Source organism: Chrysoperla carnea, chromosome 5 (assembly GCF_905475395.1).
Source record: "Chrysoperla carnea chromosome 5, inChrCarn1.1, whole genome shotgun sequence".
NCBI lineage: Eukaryota > Metazoa > Arthropoda > Insecta > Neuroptera > Chrysopidae > Chrysoperla > Chrysoperla carnea.
In genome coordinates, this window is record NC_058341.1 from 45,288,954 (window position 1) to 45,316,738 (window position 27,785).

The 27,785-nt window shown below is 28.9% G+C and overlaps 1 protein-coding gene across 1 annotated transcript in view; it reads right to left on the minus strand.

Annotated features, from left to right (window-relative positions):
- Positions 1 to 27,785, minus strand: part of LOC123301199 (inaD-like protein) — a 134,398-nt gene that overhangs the window by 25,304 nt on the left and 81,309 nt on the right. The window contains exons 14-15 of the mRNA XM_044883935.1: positions 5,665 to 5,845; positions 1,869 to 1,958 (exon numbers count right to left, since the gene is read on the minus strand). Coding sequence (XP_044739870.1) covers positions 1,869 to 1,958; positions 5,665 to 5,845 — 271 coding nt within the window. The remainder of the gene's footprint in view (positions 1 to 1,868; positions 1,959 to 5,664; positions 5,846 to 27,785) is intronic.

Consider the following 27,785-nt stretch of genomic DNA (forward strand, 5'->3'; position numbering starts at 1 on the left):
AGAGTTCAATTATTAATATATTAATAAATAAATGGTAAGAAGTTAAAAATATATTTTAATTAAATTATTTTTTTGAAAAAATTATTGTCGCGCCTTGAAGGCCAGCCTAATGACTATAAGTATTCTCAAACTTCTATTGTTTGTGTTTTTTTGATAATTGAAACAAATTATACCATGAATATTTTTTGTGTATGCCTTTGTCCATCATAAATTTATTTCCGGTGAATTTTTACATATAGAAGATTAATTTTTTTTCATTAAGGTAGTACGAGCGTGAAGGCAAGTTTAGAATTGTGGCTGAAATTATTTGTACCTTATTTTCAACTTTGATGATGAGTTTTCTTATAGCTTCATAAATGTAGGCGAAAATAGGCAGTTAATTTTTCAATATCCGCATTGGTTTTCGAAATATCGAAGCAAAATGATTAAACAAAAGTTTCAAGTCAAATTTCAATGGAAAATTACTCCAGATACCGAAAAATTGTATTCTTACTTTTTGTCTCATATTGTCAAGTTATAACATAATTTAAAATATTTTTTTTTTTTAATTTGTGTCCCAACTACCGTGCTCTGACATCCTTAATTAGTCGAGCACAACGGTTTTTTTGTCAATAATTCATGAAGGTTTTAACTTTAATTTAAATAACTTTTTTTTTTTTAAATTTCCACCGGCTGAACCTACTTAAATAAAAAAATAAATCCTCTAATTTAATGCAGAAAATAATTCTCTGAATCCTGAATATGTTGAGATTTTCCAAATATGTATTACAATCTACTTAGAAGCAAACTAGAGGTAATAAATAATACTATAAAACATTGTAAAACTAAAGACATATAATTTCCATATCACTTCCTAACGGGAAATAGTTAGTACGCTACTATTTATTATGCGTGACAATTGTTTTTTAGTCACTATATTAAGTTCTATTTCGAAAATAAAGCTTCTTATGCTCTAAAGCAATTTCTATTTTGCTGTGTGGAATTTAAATAATTACGCGTTTATCGCGAAATTAACCAAATCGGATTCCCCGGATTATTAATATTGTTTAATGTTAATTTTAATTATTTGCAAGTTAATAAGCTTCAAGTTATTTTTTTTTTTTTTTTTTGTAGCCGCAATACAATGAAATCACAAACCTGAATTTTTTCAAATGTAACAAAATTAATAATAACCAATTTTGGAACCGACGTTAAATTTTTTTTATTTAACATTATCGAAAAAATTATATTCACATAATATTTTAAACACAATTTGTATTTATTGTTTAAATAATTCAGTTTTTGAAACACATTTAATTTAAACTTTGACCCTAAACACAATACTTATTCCATATATTAACACCGTTTTTATTTACATAAAGAAACACTCAAAATTTTACTTCACTTACTTTTAAAGTATTTTAAATAAAAAATACACTCGCAAAAAAAAAAAACACTTTTTAAGGTTGTTGGAAAGAGAAGATTTTTCCAAAATTAATTAGTATAATATTTAAATACTAAACCAAATTCTGGCATAGTTTGATTAATTAGTTAATTATCTTTCTGCGTTAAAAAAATCACAGATTGTCACAGTGATTAAAACATTTTAATCGAAATAATCGTGTTTATATTTCCAAAAATCAAAATTGCATTTGGTAAAGCTTGCCAAATAGGCATCTAAAATTTTACAAGTGACGAATTTTTTAATTAATCATATTATAAATTTTAAAGTGTAAATTTTTAAATAGTATTTTAAGTGATTAATACTTTCTTGAAAGCAGAATGGAATTTAGAACTTAATTATGAAAAAAACCCACCTAATTACACTTCACGGTTACTGTTTTACATCAACACCTTAAATAAATCAATTTATTTTATAGGAGACATACCTTAAGTTCGCCAGTTAATCCAGCAGGACTTTGTGGTACAACGTTCTTAACAAATATTCCAAGTACTGATTCAGCATTATAGAGGTCCACCTGATATGAAAATAAAAAATAAAAAATTATACATTTTTTTTATTATTATTTTTGTAGTATTATTATATTAAAGTATATTTGTTGCTTTATTATCAAGGTCTTATGCATTAAACTCGTCAAACAACTAACTTAATGGACAAAAATATTATATATATCATTTTTATAAAAGTTTATAAAGTATATGGTGTTTTATGTAAATTATCATTTGTAATTAATCATTTTATGAGTGGATGTATTAGACCGTAGGATATATACCCGAAGATGGCAAGTATTTCAATGTTCACTAAAATTAGAAGAGGAAACCTCCTCGCAAAATCCAAACTCAAAAGTTTTTAAGTTTATTCCTACGAGAAATTTTCTATGTAAAATATTTCGCATATTAAGAAGTTCTGAGCTTTGTGGCCGTTGCAAGGACTAATATTTCGTTTCGAAAACGCTCAGAAAATTAAGCGTTTTTTTTTCCTATAAGGATTCTGAAGGGTACTTTCCGAGAAAATTTCGAAGTTACTCTATCGAAAAATTAAGATTTCATTTTAAGAGATTGTAACAATATTTGAGTCTCACATTTATACTTTCGACTTCAAAAAAATTTCTACCATATTTTCTTAAGTATAGATGGTATACTTTGACTTGACATCATCTTACGGTCTACGTAGTATAATAGTCAATTAGTTATGATATTAGAAGTGTTTAATGGTGTGCCCTGAAGAGGTATATTTTAAAATTATGTAACATAAATTATTCTTTTTGTTGATATTATTTATTTACACGAAAAAATCATCCACATAGAAAATGGACATTTTTTCTCGTCAGTGTATCGTTAAGGTATATTTGTAGAATTATTAGGGAAAAGAGAAATTTTTGATAGGGCGTATGTAAAGTAGAGTCTCGATAGTCGGAACAATCGTTAATCGAAAAAGCAAAGAAATCGGGACACTTTTCAACCGCCTGCAGTTTCCGCAACGCTGTCTACCAATCACCAAAAATATATTCTATATATTATGGTCCTTGTGTTAATGCTTTGATGGAAAAACTAAATTGGTGCTCTACGGCTTGATCATGCTTTTAATAGGATTGGGCTAGCACGGACCTAGAGGATTTTTGGTCTTTGCGTTGAATTTGGGTTTAATAATGATAGAAATTCTACGAGTCTTTCAATCTTTGCCTTAACTTCAATATTGGGTCCTCTTCATTGCTATGCAGCCCTTATAGCCATTTAATTTAAGTTTTATCATTTCATATAAGAAACCTTGTTTGAGAATAGCAGCACTACAACTGATACATTCTGTATTTTTTTTTTTGTTCACATAAAACATTCATTGTTTGGTGATATAAGATAACTTTTATTCACCTATCCGTTGCTTTTATTTCATTTAGTTTCCTTATAATTGTAAATATAAACATTTTTAATTACGTATTATTAAATAATCATCAATAATTTTTATTTATATTTAATTATCATAATAACTCTTTTTTTGTACGAAAAGAATTTATATCTAAACAAAAAATAAGTAACAACGCTTTACCACGTAAGGTATCATTCTATTCAATCCACTTTTCTTTTTTTTTAGCCAATGGCTATCGCGTGTCATTCATGGTGTACAAAGTACAGGGCTGGATAAAAAATATCCATCTCCAGTTCTTTATTTTCGTAGTCTCATGTGCTTCTAAAAATTTGTATGCTTTTACAAATAAGAAAATTTGAGCTAAACATATCAGGTAAACTTTATTTTTTTCTTGAATATCATTATTAAATCAGTTGACATGATTAGGTAAGTATTTTCTAAGAAATTATCTTAAATCGATCCAAGACTTGAGGGTAAGTATCCCTTTGAAAAAATAACAAATTGGTCAAATTTGGAACGATTGGTCGAGTTTTTTGGTATCAAGTTTAAATGTACCGACAAAATTTAACGGTACAATCAGATAACGGTACAATCGAAAAACAGAAGAAGAATGTTTGTGGTTTGGATAAAACTTATTGACTATGATAATTAAAACCCATAAAAATAAAGCATATTATCATCATATTTATTTCATTGGAGGATCATTTCGAAAAATTTCTGAATCTTCTTATATTTCCATTACAATTCCCGACTATCCCAATTTTTGGATCCTATATTGTTCAACCCTGTATACAGGTAAATAAATAATAATACCTATATGATATAGATCAAAAATAATATGTCGTCTGGCATTGTCTGTGTCTAAAAATTTATTGTTAAACATTTTTTCTAGCAATTAAATAGTTATCTATGTTATTAAAAAATGTTTGTAAATGGGAACGAAGTTATTTTAATAATAATTTTTAATTCCTAAAATCAATTAAAATTTTTATTTATGGTCAAGATCAGAGTGATGTAAAAATGTGTACGTGCTACAAAGACCTAATCAAATGGAGATTATTAAAAATAATTGAAATGAACGAGACATCTGAGAAAAATTTTAATTCGTTATTTCTTTTCGATATATTCGCTTTAAATTCCAAATTCTGTACAATTCATAAAAAGCAAAGACATATCATGAATTTTTCTTCTTACGCGGTTATGATTGATTCAAGTAACCAAAGATTTAAAAAAGCTGTAAAAAATTGTAGGCGGGATAAAATTTCGTTACATCAGCCTTTTTACTCCTTAAGTGTCCGCATTGTTCAATTTTTGGATTATATAAATACGTATTTCGACAACCAATTTCATTGGAATCCAAAAGATAAAGTCAACAACGAATAACAGTCGGGAATATATTGCATTGGATACCAAAATTGTTCGAAGAAATATTTGGGCCAATGCAGAAAACCAATTTTATAAAATTTAAAGAACTTAGAATATATAATATACTTAAAGAACACTTAGAATATGGTAGAATCGAAATATCATGTAGCTACTCACCGTTATCAAAAACCAATCATAAAATCGACAAATCGAATTCCAAACTTTTAAAATTGTATCTACCCATAGCGAATTAAATGCTTATGAAAGCATTTACATTCAAAAAACTGGGTAATGAAACCATGAACTTGGATAAAGGACCTATTCCAAATTCGGATTTAAAAAAATTGCAAAGTCAAGGTTAAATTTCTAGGTTTATTAATAAATTTGGAAAGTGAAAAATCATTTACTTTCATGATTTAGTTTTGATTTGTAATTTTTATTTTATATGTCAAAATCAGATAATAAAATACTCGAATATTTTTTGCCCATAAGAACATGCTCATTAGAGAAGCACTAGTCATCTGTTTGAAACTGATTGGCTGAAGTCACAACTTGATAGAACAGTATAAATTGTTGGTTGACACATGAAACGATCAATGTGCAGACCGTCACCAAATTAGCAACGAATAACTTACACAATAAGAGTAATTACGATTAGAAAATTCATACTGATGATGTCTACTTGGAAGTCGAAATACTTATATAATACAAAAATTGATCTAGGAAAAATCGAAATTGATTTTGAAATATCATATAGATCTCATTTATCATCTTTGATAATAGTTGATAATAAATGAGTTACCAATGCCAGGAAAATTACTGATCAAATTAAATAAGTAGTAGGTAGATAAGTCTATCGTAGTAGGTATTTCGAAATATATTTTGAACATTCTTTATTTGCTAAGGAAATGAGATTTTACTTTAACATTACTCTAATGTATCTTCAATTTTCATAGAACAGATGAACAGAACCATAACAATTAAAAATGACTTACTTTTCCTCCGACTATACTGATGCCTAAGCTTCCACCAGTAGGAGGTCGAATAACTTGTACAAGCCGTTGTGGACCCCAGTGACTATCTGCCATGATTTCTGTAGCAGTATCACCTGTTGTATGTCCTCCACCCGTATCAATAACACTACGTGTGACAGTCATGGATAATGAGGAGTCATCTCTGGAATAGAAGAAAATATTAAATTAGCAAAAAGACAAAATAAAAAATTTATTAAATAATTGGCTTTCAAAATTTATTAAATAATTTCATTCATTTTCAATTAGGGTAGTATCAAAGTTGGTTTAAAATCAATCAAGTTTCTTCGTTAGACAAGAAGGGCCGACACTACGAGTTAAAAGAAAGGGAGTAAAAATAAGAATGACTTCCCTGAACATTAACTTCAGGTTACTCCAAATTCTATTACATATGGGAGTTATTCCCTAGCCTTTTAGGGAGTAACCTACCTACTCCCTAGATAAATACACTTAAAAAAATGATGATGGTATGATGTAGTAATTCTCATTTAAAGCAAAGTTTTGTCATTATTTGGTAAAATTGTGATTTTTGCGCTGGTCAAACAAATCTCATAAAAAGGAACCAGAAAGTATGTTTTATGGTTGAAGAGGAAGGTACTTCAAATGGAATAAAGTACCTTGGATTCGTCCTGAACTCCTCACTATCTTCCAAAAATAATGTGGAGAAAACTATGAAAATGTTCATTTGGAAGAAAATGAAAGGAAGAATATAATGTTTGCATCCATGAATCTAAATATTAGCAGTTTAAATATCAATCTAGTCACCCATCAGTGACTCACGGGAAATAATTAATTATTGTTGTAAATGCAATAAAGATAAGGTTTGTTTACTAAAATCACTTTTTTAAATTTGCTTTACGCAAATTTAATTGTGATGGACGTAGAATAGTAGACCTATTTGAATATTAAGGATGCTTGATTTTTTACAACAGCTTTAAAAAGTACAGTATAAGGCTTCTTTTTTATGTCAAGGGCACAAATATTAACAAGCTTAACGTAAAACATATTCCTCGCATTTATATAAATAAAGTGCTCTTCTATATTTAAAAACTACTCCATTTATACTAGTATTTTAGCTATCAAAACTAGTGATGCCGCAAGACGAGAGTAGCATGTTACGTTTTTTATGTCATGTTAAGTTTTTTATACCGTTTTACGTTTAAATTCGAAAAAATACAATCAATAAATATTTTTCAGACTTCACCATTGAATAAAATCTTTACCACCGGAAAGATTTGGTATTGTAAAAGAAGCATTCCATTTTAAGAAGGAGGGAGGGGAAAATCTATAGAGATTAAGTGTACCGTCTATCTCCAAATTCATGGCCGTTTTTTTTCGTTCCTTGCGGCATTACTAACCGAGATATAAACTTTTAATGAAAGTATTAAACAAAATCAAAAACCTTTTTGTTTATTTCACATAAAGAAAGTAGTTAAGAAATAATTTTCGTACGAAGATATAAAATTGAAGACTTTTTATGTGTTTTTAGGTAGGTACAAATTCTCAGTAAAAAAACTTTCGAAATAATATAGGAAATAAAATTACAACGTTGATTTTGCACTATCGTGAACTTTTTATGTTTGAAGTTATAATTCTAAAAAAAGGAAAACTTTTTAGTTTACAAAGTATTATTTTAAATAATGCTTCTCTACAGTTTGGATTTGATTATACAAATTTAAATAGTAATTACAACTTTCAAGAGTTTAAATTCGAGTGATGTCAACATAGAATATTAACGACTATCTTTAAGATTATTCAGGGACTATAAGAATATAATAGAATATATTTTATTTATAATAAATTCTTTAACAATATTTATTATAGAATTGTTTGCTTTAGGAAAAAGATTATAATGAGCATATTCATTAAATATACTTTAACTAAAATTTATCAATTTTGTTCGTAAAGAGTGGTCAAATGAATTTTTATAAATAATTAAGGTATATAATGTCTTAAGAGCAAAGTGGAGATGAAAAGCAAAGCAATAGTAAATTACAGGAGCGAATAACTCATTTACAGTCAAATTTTGATGAAAGCAATAATTGTAAAAATTTTTCTGTATATTTGACAAAAAAAATTTTTTCCATCAGAACAAAAAATTAATTTAATAAATGGCTTTGATGTGCTGGTGCAGTTTATAGCATAGACATGGAGGAGGTGCACTCAGCCTTTCAAAATAATCGAGTAGCTGAATGAAATTATTAGCGGAAAAGGTGGTAAAACACATACATGGTATCACAATGGGCCCTGTGACCTAAGACTATCTCTCGTGGACAACCAATATAACCTAGAAGTAATGGAACAGAGTAGAACATGTATTTTTCTAAATGATTTGGGAAATCAAAATTTCTGATTCTTCTCATTATGTGGAAGTTTAAAGCTTTCGTGAAAATGGGTGAACATTTTTTAAACTTCCCAAAGGAAGTTAATGTAATGGGGACGATTTTGAAAATCTCCAGTTTTACATATTTCCACGGTTTCATGGCTGCAATATCCGAATCAAGCCTTTTCAATGTGATGCCTGTGTGTGTACGTATGTGCGTATGTTCGTTCGGATTTTTTCGCCTCGAAAGAATTTTCAGCAGAATTAGTTGAGCCGTTTTTTAATGGCAATAAAACTTAAAAAAAGAATAAACAGAATCTGAAAAGTGGATAAAACACATAATTTATCTATGGAGATAATGATCGTTCCAGCATAAGCTGCAGTACATGTTCGAAGAATAATCTATGAAGGCTAACAAGTCATTTCTTTAATGTTTTTCCCCCTCTGGGAACTTAGTCCTGTGGACTATAGGGGTCGCATTCACACGATTTCAGTACCACACCGACTATGTACTGCCAATTTTTACGCTTTTATTAAGAGTAATCTTATAAAATAAAACTATTTAGGAAAACTGAAGTAAATTCTTATTTCTAATTTCAGGAAAATTATATATTAAGGCTCTTACGTTGCTGACATCGCGAGAACCATAAATCAGATCGGATGGTTTATTTTTAAAAAGGTTCATATTGAGCTAAACGAAGTTCTTCAATAAAAATAGTTCTTTCCAGTATATCCAATTTTTGCTAATAATATGGCTGGGCGTACAGTAGCTTATAGATTACTACGCCTCTGTTTGTATATGATTGTGCTTCATTATTAAAATAGATATAAAATTCCCTAATGTACAACAAAACATTGATTGATACACCAAGATTGCTTGCATAATATTTTTTTTTTCATTAATTTTACAACATGAAAGGGTATTGAATAGTTTTTCTGTCTGTCCTTCTTAATTTAACAAATTGTATTATGTAATAGGTACCTATAGGTAATATTTTGATATAACATGAACCTTTTATAATTTTATTAAAATTCTACTTAATTTTTTTTAGCTTTTAACTCATGGAAAACGGTACAGTGAGTTTCTTGCAGAACATAGGAAGAGTACTATTCAATTGAAAACTACCGTCAATTGCATATCATTTAATAGGAAATATCGATAATTTGTTTTTCGCAAAATATGATTACAAAATATGAAAAATCGTAAAAAAAAAATAACTAAAAGTGAAACTAAAATTCAAATTGGCCAAGAAATGCGTACAATATACAATTTTTAAACTACTTATGAGACAGATATTACACCGAGGGATCGGATATAGCATTTGGCAGCACACTATGTTTGCCATAAGAGCTCTATTCTTAATTTTTGTTATATAAATAAGCTTGAATAATTTGTTATATAAATAAACTTTAAGTTGACATAAGCTCGAAACTTGAAGAATAAATTTTATTGACAAAAATACTTCAAGCAAAATTTTTTGGGTGCGCAGGCGCACATCTTGACATTAAACTTGAAGTTGCAAGCTTACTAAACAGCTCTTCTCCATAACTGATAATCGATGAGCACTTTAAATTAGAAAGTTGTTATTGATTAAAAATTTACATTTTTTGCTCGAAACATTTTTCCGCAAACCGTACAGTTTATGCAAAAACGGACTGAAAATTTTGACCCAAAATTTTTTTTTGTATGATCATTGTTATTTTTGCGAAATGTAGACGGCCTGTGAAAAAATTATTCCAATAAAAGCCATCAAAGTGATTTGATTTTCTATAAAGACCAAATTGAATGAACTAACTAACTTCCAAACAAAAAATGTTTGCGTTTTTAAAAAGAACAACTTTGCAATTTAAAGTGTTCATCTAATGTTTGTCAGTTATGAATCAGAGTGAGGTTTTAATTGACCCTGAAAACGAATTCGATGTCGGTATAAGATGTTTGCCTTTGAAACTAGTATTTTTCGTTTGAAGCTTTTTCCTCGATTACATTAATTTATCGAGCATAAAGCGTATGTCAATCTGCTTTAAAAGGACAGCCTGTATAATAGTTTTTTGGTGTGTTAAGATGTTGCCAATGATTAACACTCTTTGTGATGTCAGTCAGTGATTAAATATTTGACCTCTGATAACTCGGAAAAATATTGCGGTTCTTTGTTTTGATTGATGCTGGATTGGAAAGAACAAAGTACAAAATATATAGGATTTATTATTTTAAAATATAAGTTATATTCCTTAGTTAATCAAGTTTTCTAGAAATTATCCAATTTAACCAGAAAACCATTGGTATAGCTTGCGACAATCTATCATGGATTGTTCATTTTGTAATTATATCCTACACAAACTAGGATAATCTAATCTAAGTAATTTCATATGAAAGACCATCTTTATGTAGGTACTATAAGGGTCAAAACACATGGCTGTGTCTTTTATAAATAATTGTAATTTACAACATCATGTGCGAAAAATTGTCAATTTTCTATGAAAGCAACCTTAAAAGTTAATGAAGAAAGCTTTTACCGTTCGAGTGGATTGGCGTTTTGCGCAAGTTATATACATACCGAATACGAAATACAGTTTAAGTTTATTTACAGTAAAGTTTATTATTTTTTTTTGATTTTTTGAAGAAAAACAAAGTTTAGTAAAGAACAAAAATAATAAATAAATAAGTTAGAGTTCACTAATAAACAAAAATATAAATTCGATGTGTTGATTGTACGCTATAAGCATATATGGCCCTGATGGCAAGGCACTTGGCATGTATCCCAGAGACTCGGGTTTAATTTCTGGTATACTTACTTGTTATTTTTTTTTATATTCTATTAAATTAAAAGAGTAAAGGTGTAATCAAAAAAATATTAACTTTGGAAATTTTCAGATCTGTTCGTGTCGGTTCGTTAGTTTAATATAAGTAATACTCAACAAATTTAAAAAAACTTATATAGATAGAAATTAGTTAAAAAGAATTTAATTATTTATTTAATTTCTCAGCCCTACTATATTTTTTACACTAAAACATCATTCAATAATTACTTAATCAAACTATTTTTAATTAGCCATTAAAAAATAAATTTATATAAAATTATAGGTAGAGGTTATGATTTGCAAAGTTAAATAATATTTAACGCAGAAAGATTTGACGAATGTGCAGAACGCGTGAACAAATTTCCTATCACGCGACTTAAGATTACCGAACAATTGACGCTGAGTGAGTGCTGACGGGTTAATAAACAGTGAAATATGATGTTAAAACTGTAAAAGATTCAAGTTTTGTTAGAGCCAATGAACACTTCCAATTATCAGTAATTCTTCCAATTTCACCGGTGCATTTAAAGTCACCCGTAACTCAAACTAAATTTGGTGTGATTATGGATTAAAATACAATGTTTGTATGTTACATCATTAATTTTAACATACACATACGTTCGAGCTCAAATAAGCTATTGAACGACCATTTATAATAAACTGAAGATTGTTCCGAAGATTTTCATATCAAATGAAACCAAATCAACAGAAGATTTATGTCTAATTATATTCTCATACTCTGTGTGACAACTAGTGCAATTTATATTGCATACGTGTTAGTTGAGTTATATACAAATAAGTCTCGTATAACGCGTATTTAGTTTTATGTTAAATAGATGGATCCAATATAATGAATTTTGTGATCAAACAGGTCCAAGATAGAGGATGTTCCAAATTATCCATACCATTTGCTGTTCCAGACTTAAAATGGTAGGTAAAGTTAAATTAGTGACAACTGACAGTGCACATATAGTTGAACCATATTTTCTAGATACAGCATGTTGGAATTTTGGAAAAAAAAACTATTTTAAGAGTATCTATTACCGAATCGGGTGCTAAGAAATAGAACTACTAGTTGAAGCTATCTGCAAATTTTCAACTCTCTATCTTTTATACTTTTAGAGAAAATGGACACCAAAGTTTTATCCTTATTTACGCCCTCTTTATCGTGCTTCCAGGCAGACAGACAGACAAACAGACTGAACAACGGAAATGGACTCTTTAGATGATTTTATGAACACCTATATAAAAATTTTGTTCCTAGCATCGATATTTTTAAGCGCTACCAACTTGGGGCTACACTTCCTATACCTTGATATATTTCATAAATACATGGTATAACACTCTCGATTAGGTCACATTCAAAAAAATCAATATCGGTTCATCTGTTTAGGAGCTGCGATGCCACAGGCAGACACATACACAATAATGTAAAACTTATAACACTTCTCTCTTTCATATCGGGTTAAAAATCGGGCTGTACATGCTCAAGACCATTTAAAATTGATCAAAAGTAGAAATACACTTTTGGATACTCTTAGATTGTCCTTAGAATTTTGTTTAAGCCAAGGCGAAAACACCTTCAGCTTAAATAATAAACAGTGCAACGAGTAAAAGAGAGACAGCGTGGATAATTATGTACAAAGTATGACAAATAAATGTAGGAAATCTCTAAAATAAAGATTTAATGTAATGTAAGGGTAATCTATGTATACAATAGTATCATCACCCTATAAATTGAGTAGATCATTTAACGTATACCTATTTCCTACCACTTAATGACTTCGAATTTATCGATGTTCCTAACAACTATACCTATCACCTTTTTATACATTCATATCGAATATTTTGGGATGAAGTAGAACAATATTCGGAGGTATATTACTTTGTTATATGGACTCTACCAGGACTCATTCTAATTGGCCAAGAAGTGAACTTGAGCTGCACGCACATAAAATTGGAGAGGAAGAGCAGGACTCTTCTATGATAATAAGAGTCTGTCATGAATAAGGTAAAAAATTGAACCTTTTTTCCTTTTACTAATGGTCTTAAATTTTCGATTGCCTATATAATACTTGAATCTGAGAGTAAATTGAAGTTGCGCATCTTCCTTTCGAAAGGACCTCGAGGTTCTTTCACTTGAGGGAAATTAATTGTGCAATGGCTGGAAAAAAATTATTCATTTAAAAAAAAAATTAACATTGGCGAAGAAAGAACTTCAATAAAATAAGTACTTGATTTCTCAAAAATTAAAGTATAGCAAGAAAATATAGTCTTAAATGAAAATATTTACTTCCTGCCTTAAGAAAAAATTTTCCTGTTGATTCCATACCTATTTGTTTTAGGGCAAAAACTGGTACTGGATATTCTGAAAAACTATTTTTCACTCCATCTAATTAATAACTAGTAGTATAATTCAAGATAAGTTGCTTAAAAAAATTGTGTTACTTTCTCATAAGACTCTTAACAAATGTTAACATTTTTTAACATATTTTTCACAAAAATTTACAAAGGAGGCTAAAAGGCCCCCTTAATATGATCATTCAAAAAAATCGATATCGGGGTTTCAACGGAAATACACGTTTTGAGAGTCCCTGATATAATTGCGTATTTTAATCATCGATACATTTGGTACAAAACCATACCCTAATTTTCCTACCATGCATAAAACGAAGTATGATGAAAACACGCTTATGCCTTCTATATATGTAAAAAATGCATCTGATACTTCCATGTCATAAGATGTTTAAATTAAGTGAGAAATTAGAATATGTTAGTTATATATAATAATTCAATTAATTAATAATTTCCATCAAATTGAAGAAAAAAAAATTAGATTAGATTTTATAATTACATCATGCTCTATAGTTTTAATAAACTATCCAAGAACAGTATACTTCTAGTATACCTCCAGGAATTGATTGCATACAATGTATTTTATTCTCGTTGTTTTGGAACTCAGTTCCTTATCGCACGTTTTAATTTGTTTGCTGGTTGGGAGGTAAAACCAAAAAAAAGTGCAACAAAGAAAAACGACTCCAATGAAGGTTACTTTTTTAATCGATTCAGATAGAAAACTTTTTTAATCGATTCAGTTAAAAATGAATTTTGAGAATATGTAAAAATATTTTACAATCTATCAATTTGTACTTTTTGTCCGAAATTTATGTTTTTTCATTCAAAAAAAATTAGTTGTGAGTTATCAGAAGTTAAAGATAATGAAGATAATTGAAAGTCAATACAAAGAAATTCTATGTTACGTCATAAGAAATATCTTGATCAAATGAAGGTAATGTACGCACATATTGGATTGACATTAAATCAGAAGTATGTCTTTTTGAAACCAACATTACAGTTAATTCATGAAGTATAGAATTAAAGTAGCTATAATATTTAATTCTTTTATCAACAAAACAAGTAGTTGACTTCTTAAATTAATAATTTAAATTTTCAGAATTGCCAATACACAAATATGCAAACAGTATTGTGAGAGACAATGAAAAAAACAAACAAAATTATATTTAGTAGCAGAAACGAAGCACTGAATTTAGAAAATTATCTCTGTAATTTACCTAAAATATATTTCTATTAAAGAGTTAAAAAAAATTTAAGGCAATTCTCATCCTAAATTTAATATTCTTCAATTGTATATATACGAGCGAATATTTGGCGTAATCCTCATTGCTTTCAATATTCTTGATGAAGGTAGAAAAGAGAGGCTTTGATCGAGAAAATATTAATGTAAATTCTTAATATACCAAAATTTATTCTTGGATTAAGAGCTTATTTCGAATTCATGCTGTAAATTCACAGAAATAGTTTTACGAGCTATCCATTTCGTTCACTTCATCCTCTAAACACAAGGACATTTATTTGAAAAGACTACGATTATCTCGCTAAGGATTTTATAATGTTAGTTTTTGCCTCAACGGATCCACCTTCGTGTTCTATACATGTAATTGTTCTTTTGCAAAATCATTTAAATATACTCTTACATATCTCGGGAGTGACTTCTTGAACCTTTTCTCTTATTATCTGTTCAAAATGGTATACATTTCTAAACGACCATTAACATTCTTATCGAACTTTTTCAATTTGTGGACACCCTTAGCTACACACAGTGTATATACAGGTACCTATTGTATATATTTTAATTTATACTCTATATATATCAGGCATGGGCGAATTATTTTAAGGCGAAGTCACCATTGTTATAACTTTATTGTGTGCCATAAACTTTATTGTGTGACTCTTTATCCAAGCGCATTGCTCATAGAGGTGGAAGCGAGACGGGAATACGACTCTTCTACCTATCTCAGTTTCTCTTATAGTAATAAGATAGGTAGAAAAAAATGCTCTCTCTCTCTGTCTTATTCGTATTTTTGGTTGTCACTGATTAGGTTGTCACTCTCTTACTCGTATTTTAGATACAGAAGTATGAGGGACTTTTTTAAGCCACGTTTGCCCATGTGTTTGTTTGTTTATTACTCTATCCACTGAGGAAGTTTTTATTAATTGGTCTGTAAGAGATAGCCATCTGTCTTTACTTACATGACGTAAAAAAACAAACGATAGCTTAATTAATCAGCACTGTCTAGACATGGTATTTCAACAATTAACTGAGTAAATTGTTTGTTTTCACTTTTTTTTTTTTTTTTTTTTTTTTATAAAAGCGAATGATCACTACAATCATAATAAAGTGATTTAAGGATATAAATCAACTAGATACTGCAGCAATATGAATATGATAAGAGATTAACTGAATGAATGTGCAGACATTTTTATTGAAAAACTATCAACTAAAGCACTGTGATACTTATACAGAATCCAATATTTATATACTTTAAGTAAGCCATTTATATTCAAATAAAGTAAATAGAGGTCAAAAGAAGACATTACATGAAAATGAAAAAATAAATTCAATAACATATATACATTGTACAGTAAAGGTAAAACATATATAGGTTGGGATTGTGAAAATTATTCCCGCTTATTTTTTCAAATTCTTTTTTTACTACGTTAACCTACGTAAAAGGTAATTAAAATAGATAGGTTAAGCTATATTGGCTGTCCACGAAGGACAGCCATAGGTTATAGAGCCCATTGTCATACCATATATGTGATTTAGCACATTTCCGTTGATAATTTCATTTATTATCTCCTCAATTTCAGAGGCTGAGTTCACCTCCTTCAGGCATATACCATGCACTACACCAGCCCATCACAACTATTAATTAAATTAATTTTGTTGCGACGGCGGGAATCGAACCCGCTACCGATGCATACCGCGGATAGAATTTGTTACGCCTTAACTAACTGAGCTATTAGGGCAACAATTAAAATAGATAAGTATCTACTGCAGAAAATTCATTTTATTTGTAAGCTCAGAAACGAAGTATTGAAGTTCTAAAATTTGAACAGTAAGACGAATTTGAATGGGGTTTTCGCAATCGATTCGATGGAGCTTAAGGAAATTTGGTGACTTAAATTGATTTTTAAGAAATTAAAAATATGCAATTTGTATAAACAATCTGCATTTTATAATTGAACTAGCTGTTAAACCCGCTTCGCTGGGTTATTTTTGCACATTTAAATATCAAAATTGTTAAATGAAAGACTTTTTTTTTAATTCTCTCTGTGTGTACGGAACAGTAAGATTTTTTTGGCCGATCCCAATATTATGTCTACACTCTCTGTGTGTACGGAAAAGTAAGGGAAAGATCGATAGAAACCCATGGAACATTCCAGAATATTCGAGAAAGTTTTAGAAAATTCGATAGAAATCCATAGAACATTCCAGAATGTTCGAGAAAATTCTAGAAAATTCGATAGAAATCCATAGAACATTCCAGAATGTTCGAGAAAATTCTAGAAAATTCGACAGAAACCCATGGAACATTCCAGATTGTTCGAGAAAGTTTGATAAAATTCAATAAAAATCCATACAACATTCGAGAATATTCGAGAAAGTTCTAGAAAATTCGATAGACATTTGCGCCAGTAGCGCCATCTAGTGAAAATTGTACTATTGACAGAGGCGCCATCTATTGAAAATTATTAGAACTAAAAATCGAAAGACATTTGCGCCAGTAGCGCCATCTAGTGAAAATTGTACTATTGACAGTGGCGCCATTATTATTAGAACTATTTTTTTAATCTATTTTCTATGAATTCCTAGATCATTTTTAATTCCACCCCCACCAAACTCCCTTATTCACAATGCACCCCCACCAAACTCCCTTATTCACAATGGGAGCCTAAGGGCTACCCAATGACATAATCCCCTACCGAAGGTCAATGGTTAGTTTTAGGGAAAATCGGGGACATACAAACAAACACTCTCTTTTTATATATATAGATTTTAAATTTGCCGTAAATAAACTAAATTCACAATTTGGTTAATATAAATGATTTCAAACTTGTTACTCGGGGGTTTTGGGGTCATTGAATCAGACATCAGGCACGATGTCTGATCATACCTGCATATATGCTTATATGCAAATCACAGTATGTACATTCTCCTTTAACTAATCATGTTTTGCGTCGCAAAAGAAAATGTAAATATTTAGTAAATGGTGTTTATAAATATATGGATACCTACTGTAGATAGGAAAAAGAAGTATTTTATTTTTCTCTACATATGTCATCCAATGTTTAACTTTATATTTTTTCAATAACTTCAATAAAAATAGATAATATTTTTTAAATGTTAAAAATTTATTTTTTTCTTCTAAATCAAAACATAAAAGTGTTTTTTCTTTTTCATTTTAAAGAAAACATTTTCTTTCGTCTGAATTATCTACTTGGAGATTGCGAACTGATGACATTAAAAGAACTTCGTTTTGTAAAGATACATGATTCGATGTTGATTAGTTTGATTTCTTTTCTAATAACACTATAATCAAAACAGTGCGTGGGTTGGTTCAATAAAAAACATTCCCTTACCTAAGATATTTTACAACAAAAAGAATTATTGTAAGAATGTTTTTGTAAGAAGTTTTTGTAAGTTGTAATAAGTATAATGAACTGCCAGTTTCGTGTTTTTTTGAATAAAGGAGAACAAATATTGTAAAAGGATATACTCATTTAAAGGATACCAGAATCTCTATTTGTTCAAGGATATTCTGTTTCTGGGGAATAGAGACTGCATTGTCCGAAAATTGTTAAGTATCAAAAATTATAGCAATAATTAATTGGATTTGATGAATTAAATTTGGTTTTAAATAATCATCCAAGAATTAAATAATTCTTTTTCATTTTGCTTAAAACAAGTGAAAACAAACAATTGACTGAGTTAATTGTTGAAATACCATGTATAGACAGTGTTGATTACTCTGTCACATTATACATACATATATGTCACACATAAATAACTGATATTCCCATATAATACATACTACATTATTTTCGCATAATTTGCGCTCTCACGGGTTAATAGTGATGTTTACGAAAAAATGAAAGTTGTTTATTTTTTTGTAATTAATATTTTTTAAATTTAAACTTTTGTTCTATCTCTAACGGTTTACAAAATGGATCTTACGGACCCAAGACCCAATTGACCTTTGTTGCATTTACGAACTCCACCTCACTTTTTACGTCCTAACCACGCTGTTATTTCAGCTTGATATCTTTTTTCGTTTTTGAGTAATCGTGATGACAGACGGGCAGACGACAGACAAACACACAACCGGAAATGGACTAATTATTTGATTGTATGAACATCTATACCAAAATTTTGTTCATAAAATCAATATTTTTGAGCGTTACAAACTTGGGACTAAAATTAGTATACGTTGGTATATTTCATGAAAATATTGATGCTTTGAACAAAATTTTGGCATAGGTGTTCATAAAATCACCTAATTAGTCCATCACGATAACTCAAAAATGAAGATGAAATTCATTCGCATATCGTTAGAAATACTTTCATCAGATGGATTTTCTTACAAAAAATTTTGAATTTTTTGAAGGATTTGTATGTTTTTTCTGTTTTTAAAACATCACCAACATATTACTCACATTTCCAGATTTATTAGGATAGTTTCCGTTTTTAATAGTTTTAGATTTGTATACCCTGCATATATGTAATATGCAAGGTATACTAAGTTTAGTCTCAAATTTGTAACGCTTAAAAATATTGATGCTATGAACAAAATTTTGGTATAGGTGCTTATAAAATCACCTAATTAGTCCACTTCCGCCTGGCCGTCTGTCTGAACACGATAACTAAAAAACGCAAAAAGATATCAAGCTGAAATTTTTACAGCGTACTCAGGACGTAAAAAGAGAGGTCGAGTTCGTAAATGAGCAACATAAGTCAATTGGGTCTTGGGTCCGTAGGACCCATCTTGTAAACCGTTAGAGGTAGAACAAAAGTTTAAAAATAAAAAATATTCTTTATAAAAAAAATAACCAACTTTTGTTTGAAACATTTTTTCGTAAACATCGTTTACCCGTGAAGGTGCAAATCGGGCGTAAATTGTATAGTATGTATAATATGGGAATCAGTTATGTATGTGTGTGTAATGTGATAGAGTAATCAACAATGTCTATGCATGGTATTTCAACAATTAACTCAGTCAATTGTTTGTTTTCACTTGTTTATTCTAATTTTGTGGATTGTTTGGAGACTGTAGCAGATAAAAGCTAAAAGCAAAATTCACTATTGACTGAAACAAAATGCAAATCGTTATAAAATTAGTTGAAAAAGCACTCCCCCAAAGTATATAGAATCAATCACTTTATATTATGAACAAAGTAATTTTTCTATGTATAGAAATATTACTTTACAAGCGATCTCCCTATTGTTTATGTAATTCAATACATCATGTTTACCATTTTTAGTTCGATTCTCATTTTCCAACTAATATTGACATTATGTATAGAAAAGTTTTTGATGAAATTGGTTAAATATTGATTATAATGAGATACGTACTCGAAAATTTTGTAGACAATGAATACGTTATATTGTTCACTTATAAAATTCTTATTTAATACAGTCTCTCACCCCTTTAATTGTCTTCCAACGTTCTAGATCTCGAATAGTTTGACCTAGTTTTATATTATATGTTTTATAAAATAAGTCACGAAAGATACTAGTCTTATTCTTTTCAAACAATAGTGCATATTTTTAACTAGAAACGGGAAAAGGAAAAGTTTTTTTGTCTCAGTTATTGAAAGTGAAAACTGCTTGTGTTAAAGCTTTTATTTTTGTCTCTTGGGTAAAATTTGAATACGGAAGTACATAATTAAAGTAGAACAAATAAACTTCAAAAATTGACTATTTATAAGAGTATAAGAGCAACTAGGTGTTAAAAGTTGATTTCAAAACGACTAGATATTGAAAATATATTTTCTTTTTGAAATTAGGTAGACATAAAGTAGGTACGTTTGCACCTGAGATTTGTTGGTTTACTGCTTTACTGGGAAGAAACGGCGAAAATTGTCGATTTAAAATCATTTGAAGACATTTTTTTTAAATCATTTTTTTATAATTAAAGAAAGTAACTTGAATTTGCCAGACACAGATTGCTTTATTTGTTCGCCTCTAGTGCAAGTACTTTATTCCTACCATATTTCAATATTAGGAAACAAATATCCAAAATTTAGCTGCCTACAAATCGAAAACATTACCGATTCTCTTGCCAATTGAAGAACGGTGTCTAGATAAACGTTGTGCTTGTTTATTTCATTATTGTTCTTAGTGATAGCAAATAGTTTCGTGCAATTACACTTTGGAAAGATTCAGAAATACGTGACTTTTGCAATCATGTGCATACAAATTTAGGGAATAGTTTAGGATTATTTTGATCTATTATGATTAAAAGCCTGTTTTGTAGTTAACAAATCAAAAAATAACTTAAACAAAAGTTGCAGAGTTTGATATTGGTCATCATGTTCTGACATGAGGGTTGCTTTCATAGTCAATTTATATCCTAAATGGTAAGAGATATTTAGAATATTGATAATCTTTTAGTTGATATCCTAAAAAAACCAAACACTTTTTATTAAAACAATTTTTCAAAAATTGTTAGTTTTCGGAGGTAATGCGACATAAAAATATGTCATTATTGCATTTAATCGAAAGAAAACACGCTTCAGAAAAAAAATTTTAGATAAAGTTATGAAGGACAATAAAGTCCATGCGTCTGTTTTACTAACTATTAAGTTCAGGGAAATTATCAAGATCATTTGAAGATCAAATGACCTTGAAACTAGAACTTTAGTTCCAAGTCATTCACACTGGTGAATGTCTTCTATTGTCCTTGACAATTCTTGACTAAAACATTTTTCTGTAGTTCCTCCGAAAGCTAACGGTTTTCGAAAAATGTTAGTTTCTTTATGAGGATCAGATTTTTAATTTAAAGTGTTATTTCATCTCTCACTTTTAGGATCTGAATTGACTTTCAATACAATCTGATGGCATAACGTGATTTGTCCCCCATCAAACTCTGCAATTTTTGTTCAAATTATTTTTCTATTCGTTAACTTCAAGACGAACTATTTCCATAATAGATTAAAATGTTAAACAAAATATAAGTGAAACAGAAATATATAGAAATATCATTGTAATTATTGGTAAAGAGGGCGTTATGTAAAAGTATATGCTTTAAGAGTAACTATAATAAGAATGCTGTGATTGAACGCAATGTTGATTTTCATCAAAGGTCAGCTCGTTTTCACTGAAAAATCACTTAGGATACCAAGCAGTCAATATGGAAGATATAAGCAAGTTGAAACTTTAAAGGAAACAGCAGCTATAACCCGCTCATTAAAGTGTGAGATATTTTTCAGTACATTGTATTATTGTAAATTACTATGGTTTTTTGTATTCATCTGTTCATTCAACGTCTACAGAAAAACAGTTTAAGTCTCTTATCGAAGCCCATCAATTTGCGATGATATAAGACAAAAGTAGGGTCATATTTGATTGAAATTGTAGAAACTTAATTTAAAAAGCAATCTAATGATTTATAAATTATTTGAACCGGAACATGCCGGTATAACTGAGTCTGGTCGATCATCACAAATTTCGTGGATATTTGCAAAGTTTAACTAAACAATTCACGTTCCGGAGATTAAAATACATTTTAAAAATCTTTGTGAGCTTTTCACGACATTGTGAAGCTTTCTACGCCAATACTACATACAACGTGTGTCTATAACAAAAAAATACTGTAGGTATATGCGGAATAAGACAAAATAAGAATTTATATACTATGCATAAAAATTTAAACTTCAAAGTCAAATTTTTAAATAACGTTTATTTGCATATTTCTTGCTCATAAAATCATTTAACAGCATTTTAAGTATTATATGAAATACGTAATAAAAAAAATGGAAATAGCTATTTTGCAATTGAACAGTGGCGTATACAACATAAAGTAGAATTAGATAATTTTTTTTAAATTAGATTTCTATTTGCATTTTGTACACAATTAGCAAATGTGCTTAAAATGAACATTCTAGGTCCATTCAATTTGTTTTCAATTACACAAATCATAATTTACTTATATTACAAGACTTTTTCCTAATTGAAAACTATGAACTAATAGTAAATAATAGTATTTGTTTTAGACTGTAAGTCAGTTTTATTTGACAATTTTCCGCTTTGATTTTTTGGGACTTGCATGAGCAGCGCCAGGAGTCTTGATCCATCTTTTACAATAACCATTTTTAGTTAATTTTTTATGAAAATGTGTAAGCGCCGGAAAAAGTAATACAAACAGTAATACAAAATAAGTAATTTTTAGCTGTATAAGTTGCCTGTGCTTTATAAAAGCATTTAGAGAATGATACCATCGCAAACAAAGCGAAGAGTCGTAATTTTTTTAACTTTTTATTATATCAATATAGGTACATTCGAAATCGGTTGTTATAAAGAAATGAAGGAGACCAACAATTTTGGTTTAAGCGATACCCGTTATAAGCGATATGTACATTTTATATTTATCTACGTGGGAAAAAATTATTTTTCTCACTCAGCATGCGTGGGAAAAATAGTTCATTTCAATTTCCGCCTGGCAAACTCAAATTATATAAAGAAATAATGAAATTTTGATCGTTGTAACCGATACTCGTAATAAGCGACATGTACATTTTATATCTATTTATCTACGTGGGAAAATCTTTTATCACTCCGTATGTGCTTGAAAGTATGTGCTTGAAACAAAAGTGTATTTGTTCATTCGTTGGTCATTATAGTCGATACATCGGATTATAATCCCAATGCATACTGGGCGCTATTCGCACCGTGCGTGAGTTTTATTGGAGGCGTTTCCATGGTAACGATACAATACTTTCATTATAGAATTGTATGTGTGCATATATAATTGTATGGATTGCATTTATGACTTACATTGAAAATTTAATATTATTGTCTCACAAATTTAAATAAATAATTATGATAATTTACATTTGAAAAATAATATTTGTGCAATTTGATTTCTTATTTTCACAATTTTTTATCCATAAAGTTTATTTAATTAGTGTGTTTCAATAATTTTAAATTGACATTTTCTATAACATTAACATGTAAAGAATGGCAAATTAGTCATAACAACCTCCTTTATTGCCAAAATTTTTCACTGGAAGCGCTGGCATCGATTTTATTGTCCCTATCATGACTACGCACACAACGAATACCTATATGTCATTTAACCTATGTTGATACAGCCAATATGTTCACATATATGTTTATATAGGGATTTCATCGGGACATTTTGTCGTTTTAACCGATATGATAAAACCGATGTTGTTATAGCTAGTTTTGAATGTAAATAATTTGTTCGTAACATGCCACTGTTTAAATCATGTGGTACAGCCATGCTGTATAAATTGTTTGTAATTAATCATATAATTTTATTGGTATATTAAACGTTAAAAAGCGTAAACACGTACATGAACAATTATTAAATAATTTCAATATAGCAGCGCCGGAGTTCTAAACTTAATTATTCATAATTTGCAAATATTATAACTATTTAAATAAATTTATTTTAGTAGCAATGAAAATCTTTTTATGGTCTCTCATTAAGAATTAAATGTGATGGGTGATTAAATTTTGTAATCTGTTGTAATCATAATAAGGTGAAAAATGTCTATTAAAGCCATTTGATTTTCCAACAATAATTCATTTTACTAGCCATTAAAAAAAGCTGCCGAGGAGTACAAAACAGAATCGACTTTTAGCCCTACTGACATATTCAGTATTTAAAAGTAATTTTAAATAAACTAAAGGATAATTATCTACTCCAGAATAAGTAAAAATTGACATGGAAAACTACTTTGGAAAAAAGTGAAAATTGTCTGAAAAATCTGATAACTGCATACTTTTCTGTGTTTTAACAGCCCCCCTCCCCATCATTGTCAAAAAAATTAACCATCATTTTGATATCCTATACTTGACATATATCAGAGTATACCTAGTGTTCAGTTCACATTTAGACATAAGCCTACCACGAGTATGACAGAATACTTGCGTTAAGCATCTAAGAAAGAGGTGTTATAGACATATGTTGAAGCTTCGAAACGCGTTGATGACGCGTTTAGTTGTAAGATGCTTGGAGTTGTAGGACATACTTTTGTAATTTCATATAACATTTATAATACCCCTTACTAAGATGCATTGCTTAACGCATGTACTCGATCATCCTCGTGGTACGTCTATGCCTAGGTGTAAACTGAACGATTAGTATTAAGTCCCAAGTTTGTAACGCTTAGAAATATTTATGCTACAAACAAGTTTAGAGTGTTCATAAAATATTCTAATTAGACCATTTCTGTTTGTATGTTCGCCCGGCTGTTACTATTAGCTATATTATTACTATAGCTAAAAAACGAAAAGACATATCAAGCTGAAATTTTAATAGCGTACCCAGGATCCAAAAAATGAGATTTAGTTCATAAATAAGTAACTTAAGTCTATTGGATCTTGCATCCGTAGGATCATTCTTGCCAACAGTAAGAGATAGAGTGAAACTTTAAATGTAAAAACTGTTTCTTTTAAAAAGTAAAGTTCTTTGAAACATTTTTTCATAAATATCTTTATTTCCCCGTAAAGGTCCAAATTGAAGCAAAACTTGGAAAAGAGTAGCCCATCCGATAATATTCAGGGAGTTGAAAGTTTGCAGGTTCTTTCTCTCTTAACTTATATATTATAACATTCTCGAAAATCGAAAAAAAAATTCTAGTAAATACTTTTGAAAATTTTCTTAATCAATGTTGGTTTTTAAAACTTTTCTAATTTATAAAACAAAATTCAAACACTGATATTCAACACTTTATTTACAGGATATTTCAACAATTAACTCAGCTAATTGTTTCTTTTCACTTGTTTGTCATAAATTTTCACTATACGGATACTACCCTATCTTAAACCCAAGCTTTATGTTTATAATTTAGAGTGGTGGGGTGTATTTAAAATATTATTGGCTAGAAGATACTGGCTGCACTTTAAAAAAAAACATGTGAGGAGCTAATCCTTTAAAATATACGCCGTTATCTAACATTTAAGGCTACAAGTTAGTATATAAATATTAAAATTAATAAAGACCTTTAAAATTTCAATTTAGTTGTTTTTCCAGGCAATGTGGTTTCTCAGAATTTAGAACATTGTAAAATATAAATTTTCTATATCAATATCTTTTCTATATCTCTGAATTTTAACATTTTGTAACACAATCTTATTAATGTCAATAAAGATACTAGGGTCTATGTCGTAAAGATTTTTAACCATTTTTTACGAGCAACCCGATCACAATGTTTTCTCGCACCATATATTTTTATATCTTCAGTTCAATTAAAAGTAAACAAAACTACCCTTGGATGGTTGTTCATTTTAGTTTATCATCACGATCGACTCTATGTATACAAAATTCTACAACTATTCGTTCGTTAACTTTGAAACATTCTGTATATTAAAAATCTACCTACACAAATAACTAAAACATACTACTTTAATTGAAATAAGAAGAATTAAGTGAAACACAAAACTTACAGAATTAAAATGGCATTTCCACGTTTTGTATTAATAAACAAATAACAATAACAACAGAACAGAATAAATTATTATAATAAATATTAATAATTTAAATCAACAATAACAAAACCATAAACAGTTTATTTATAAATAATAATAATAATAATAACACAACAATAGACTTATTATAAATAATAAATAATAAACAACAAAAACAAACACTGTCTTGTTTTGTTTATTTTCAAATACGAGAGAGAAAGAGTGAGATAAAAATTATTTTTCAATTTAAAACACTATTTTATCATTAAACAACAATCAAATTTATAGGTATTGTTAGATAACAATAGAATAATAATAAGAACATTTTTTTTTTTTAAATGAATGCAACAATTGAAAAAACCAACAATAAAAAAAATAAATAAAACTTTAGAATGTTTGTTTTGTTCGGGGAGAGAAATGATGAGACTATAACATATGTGTTATAATAATAAATAATTGGTCGAAGTTTAGTTACTGTATACACATAGTACATACACAATTGATTGATTTAATTTGTAGAAAGAAAAAAGTATCCCTACTCACTAACTAAAACTCGAAACATAAAGATCGTGAGCTCATAATGAAGATGTTTCTATGATTCTTTTTTTTTCATGTCATTTGAAGGATTGAGTTGAAGATAAGTTAAATTTTAAATATTCAAAAACCGTTGTGAGGATGTATGAGCACGGTAGTGGGGGCACAAATTCAAAAAAATTTTGTTTAATTATTTAGCTTTTGATATTTCGAAAACCAAGGCAGGTTTCGAAAAAATTTATTATTATTTTTCGTCTACATTCATGAAGTTATAAGAAAATTCATCATCGAAGTTGAAAATAAGGTACAAATAATTTCAACCACTAGTCTAAACTTGCCTTGGCGCTCGTACTGCCTTATACCTGCTGAGTTTTTACAGAATGATAACTCAAATATGTCGTCATCATGCTCATTTGAAAATGCAACCTTTTCGAAAAATATCATAAAAAAAATTTGGTCGTCAAAAAGAAGCCACTCACCAAGTTTCAAGTTGTTATTTATCATTTACAAAAACTCGCGGTGTTCCACGGCCTATTTATAAACCTTGATATCCCGTTTTGAATTAAATTAAAATTAAATAATATATTTTAAAGTGAAATTAAGAATAATTTCAATTAAATAAGAATTAATTGTTTAATTCAAATCTCCACACCATTTCCCAACATAAATTGAATAACTCGATTTGGTGTTAATGTTGGCAAGCTAGGTGTTATCACTTTCAATATCTGTACAAATATGTACAATTTAATTATTTTTATCACACATTTAGTTTCAAACTTCAGGAAAATGATTCATTGTAAAATCAAAACATTTGATAAAAGCCTACCATTTTTTTGTCAATAACAATCTTTTAACATATAAAAACTAATCGTAGAAAATCGAAAATCTCGAACTGTATTAAAACGATAATTGAGCCACGGTTAGAAGTTCAATTTTATCACAAACTTAATTTTTTCCTCCACGGGCAGACAAAAAGAAACATAGAAATTTGGCTTTGTTATGGACTCACGGTCTCATACATTTAGTAAATGCACGGCACTAGTAACTATTTCTTCCACTGGCTAAATAAACTAAATAGACCTATTCTTTACTATTTCAGTATCTATGCACATTCACTAGTACTCTGTTGTAATAGTTGCACTCTTAACTGATAACAAGAATTTTTCTAACTAAAAATTTTAGTAAAAGATTATATATTATTAGATTTTTTTGTTAATATTTTATTATACATATACACGAAAACTATTTTTGTTAGCCGATCAATCACGATTCGATGTATTTTTTTTTCCAATATGGATATAGGTAATAATTAAAATATTGATAAAAAGTCAAGTGTGGGATGAAACATAGTCAATAGGGGTCACGTAAATTTTGTTTTTATATAAACATAGTTTAAAGAAGCCTGCGAAA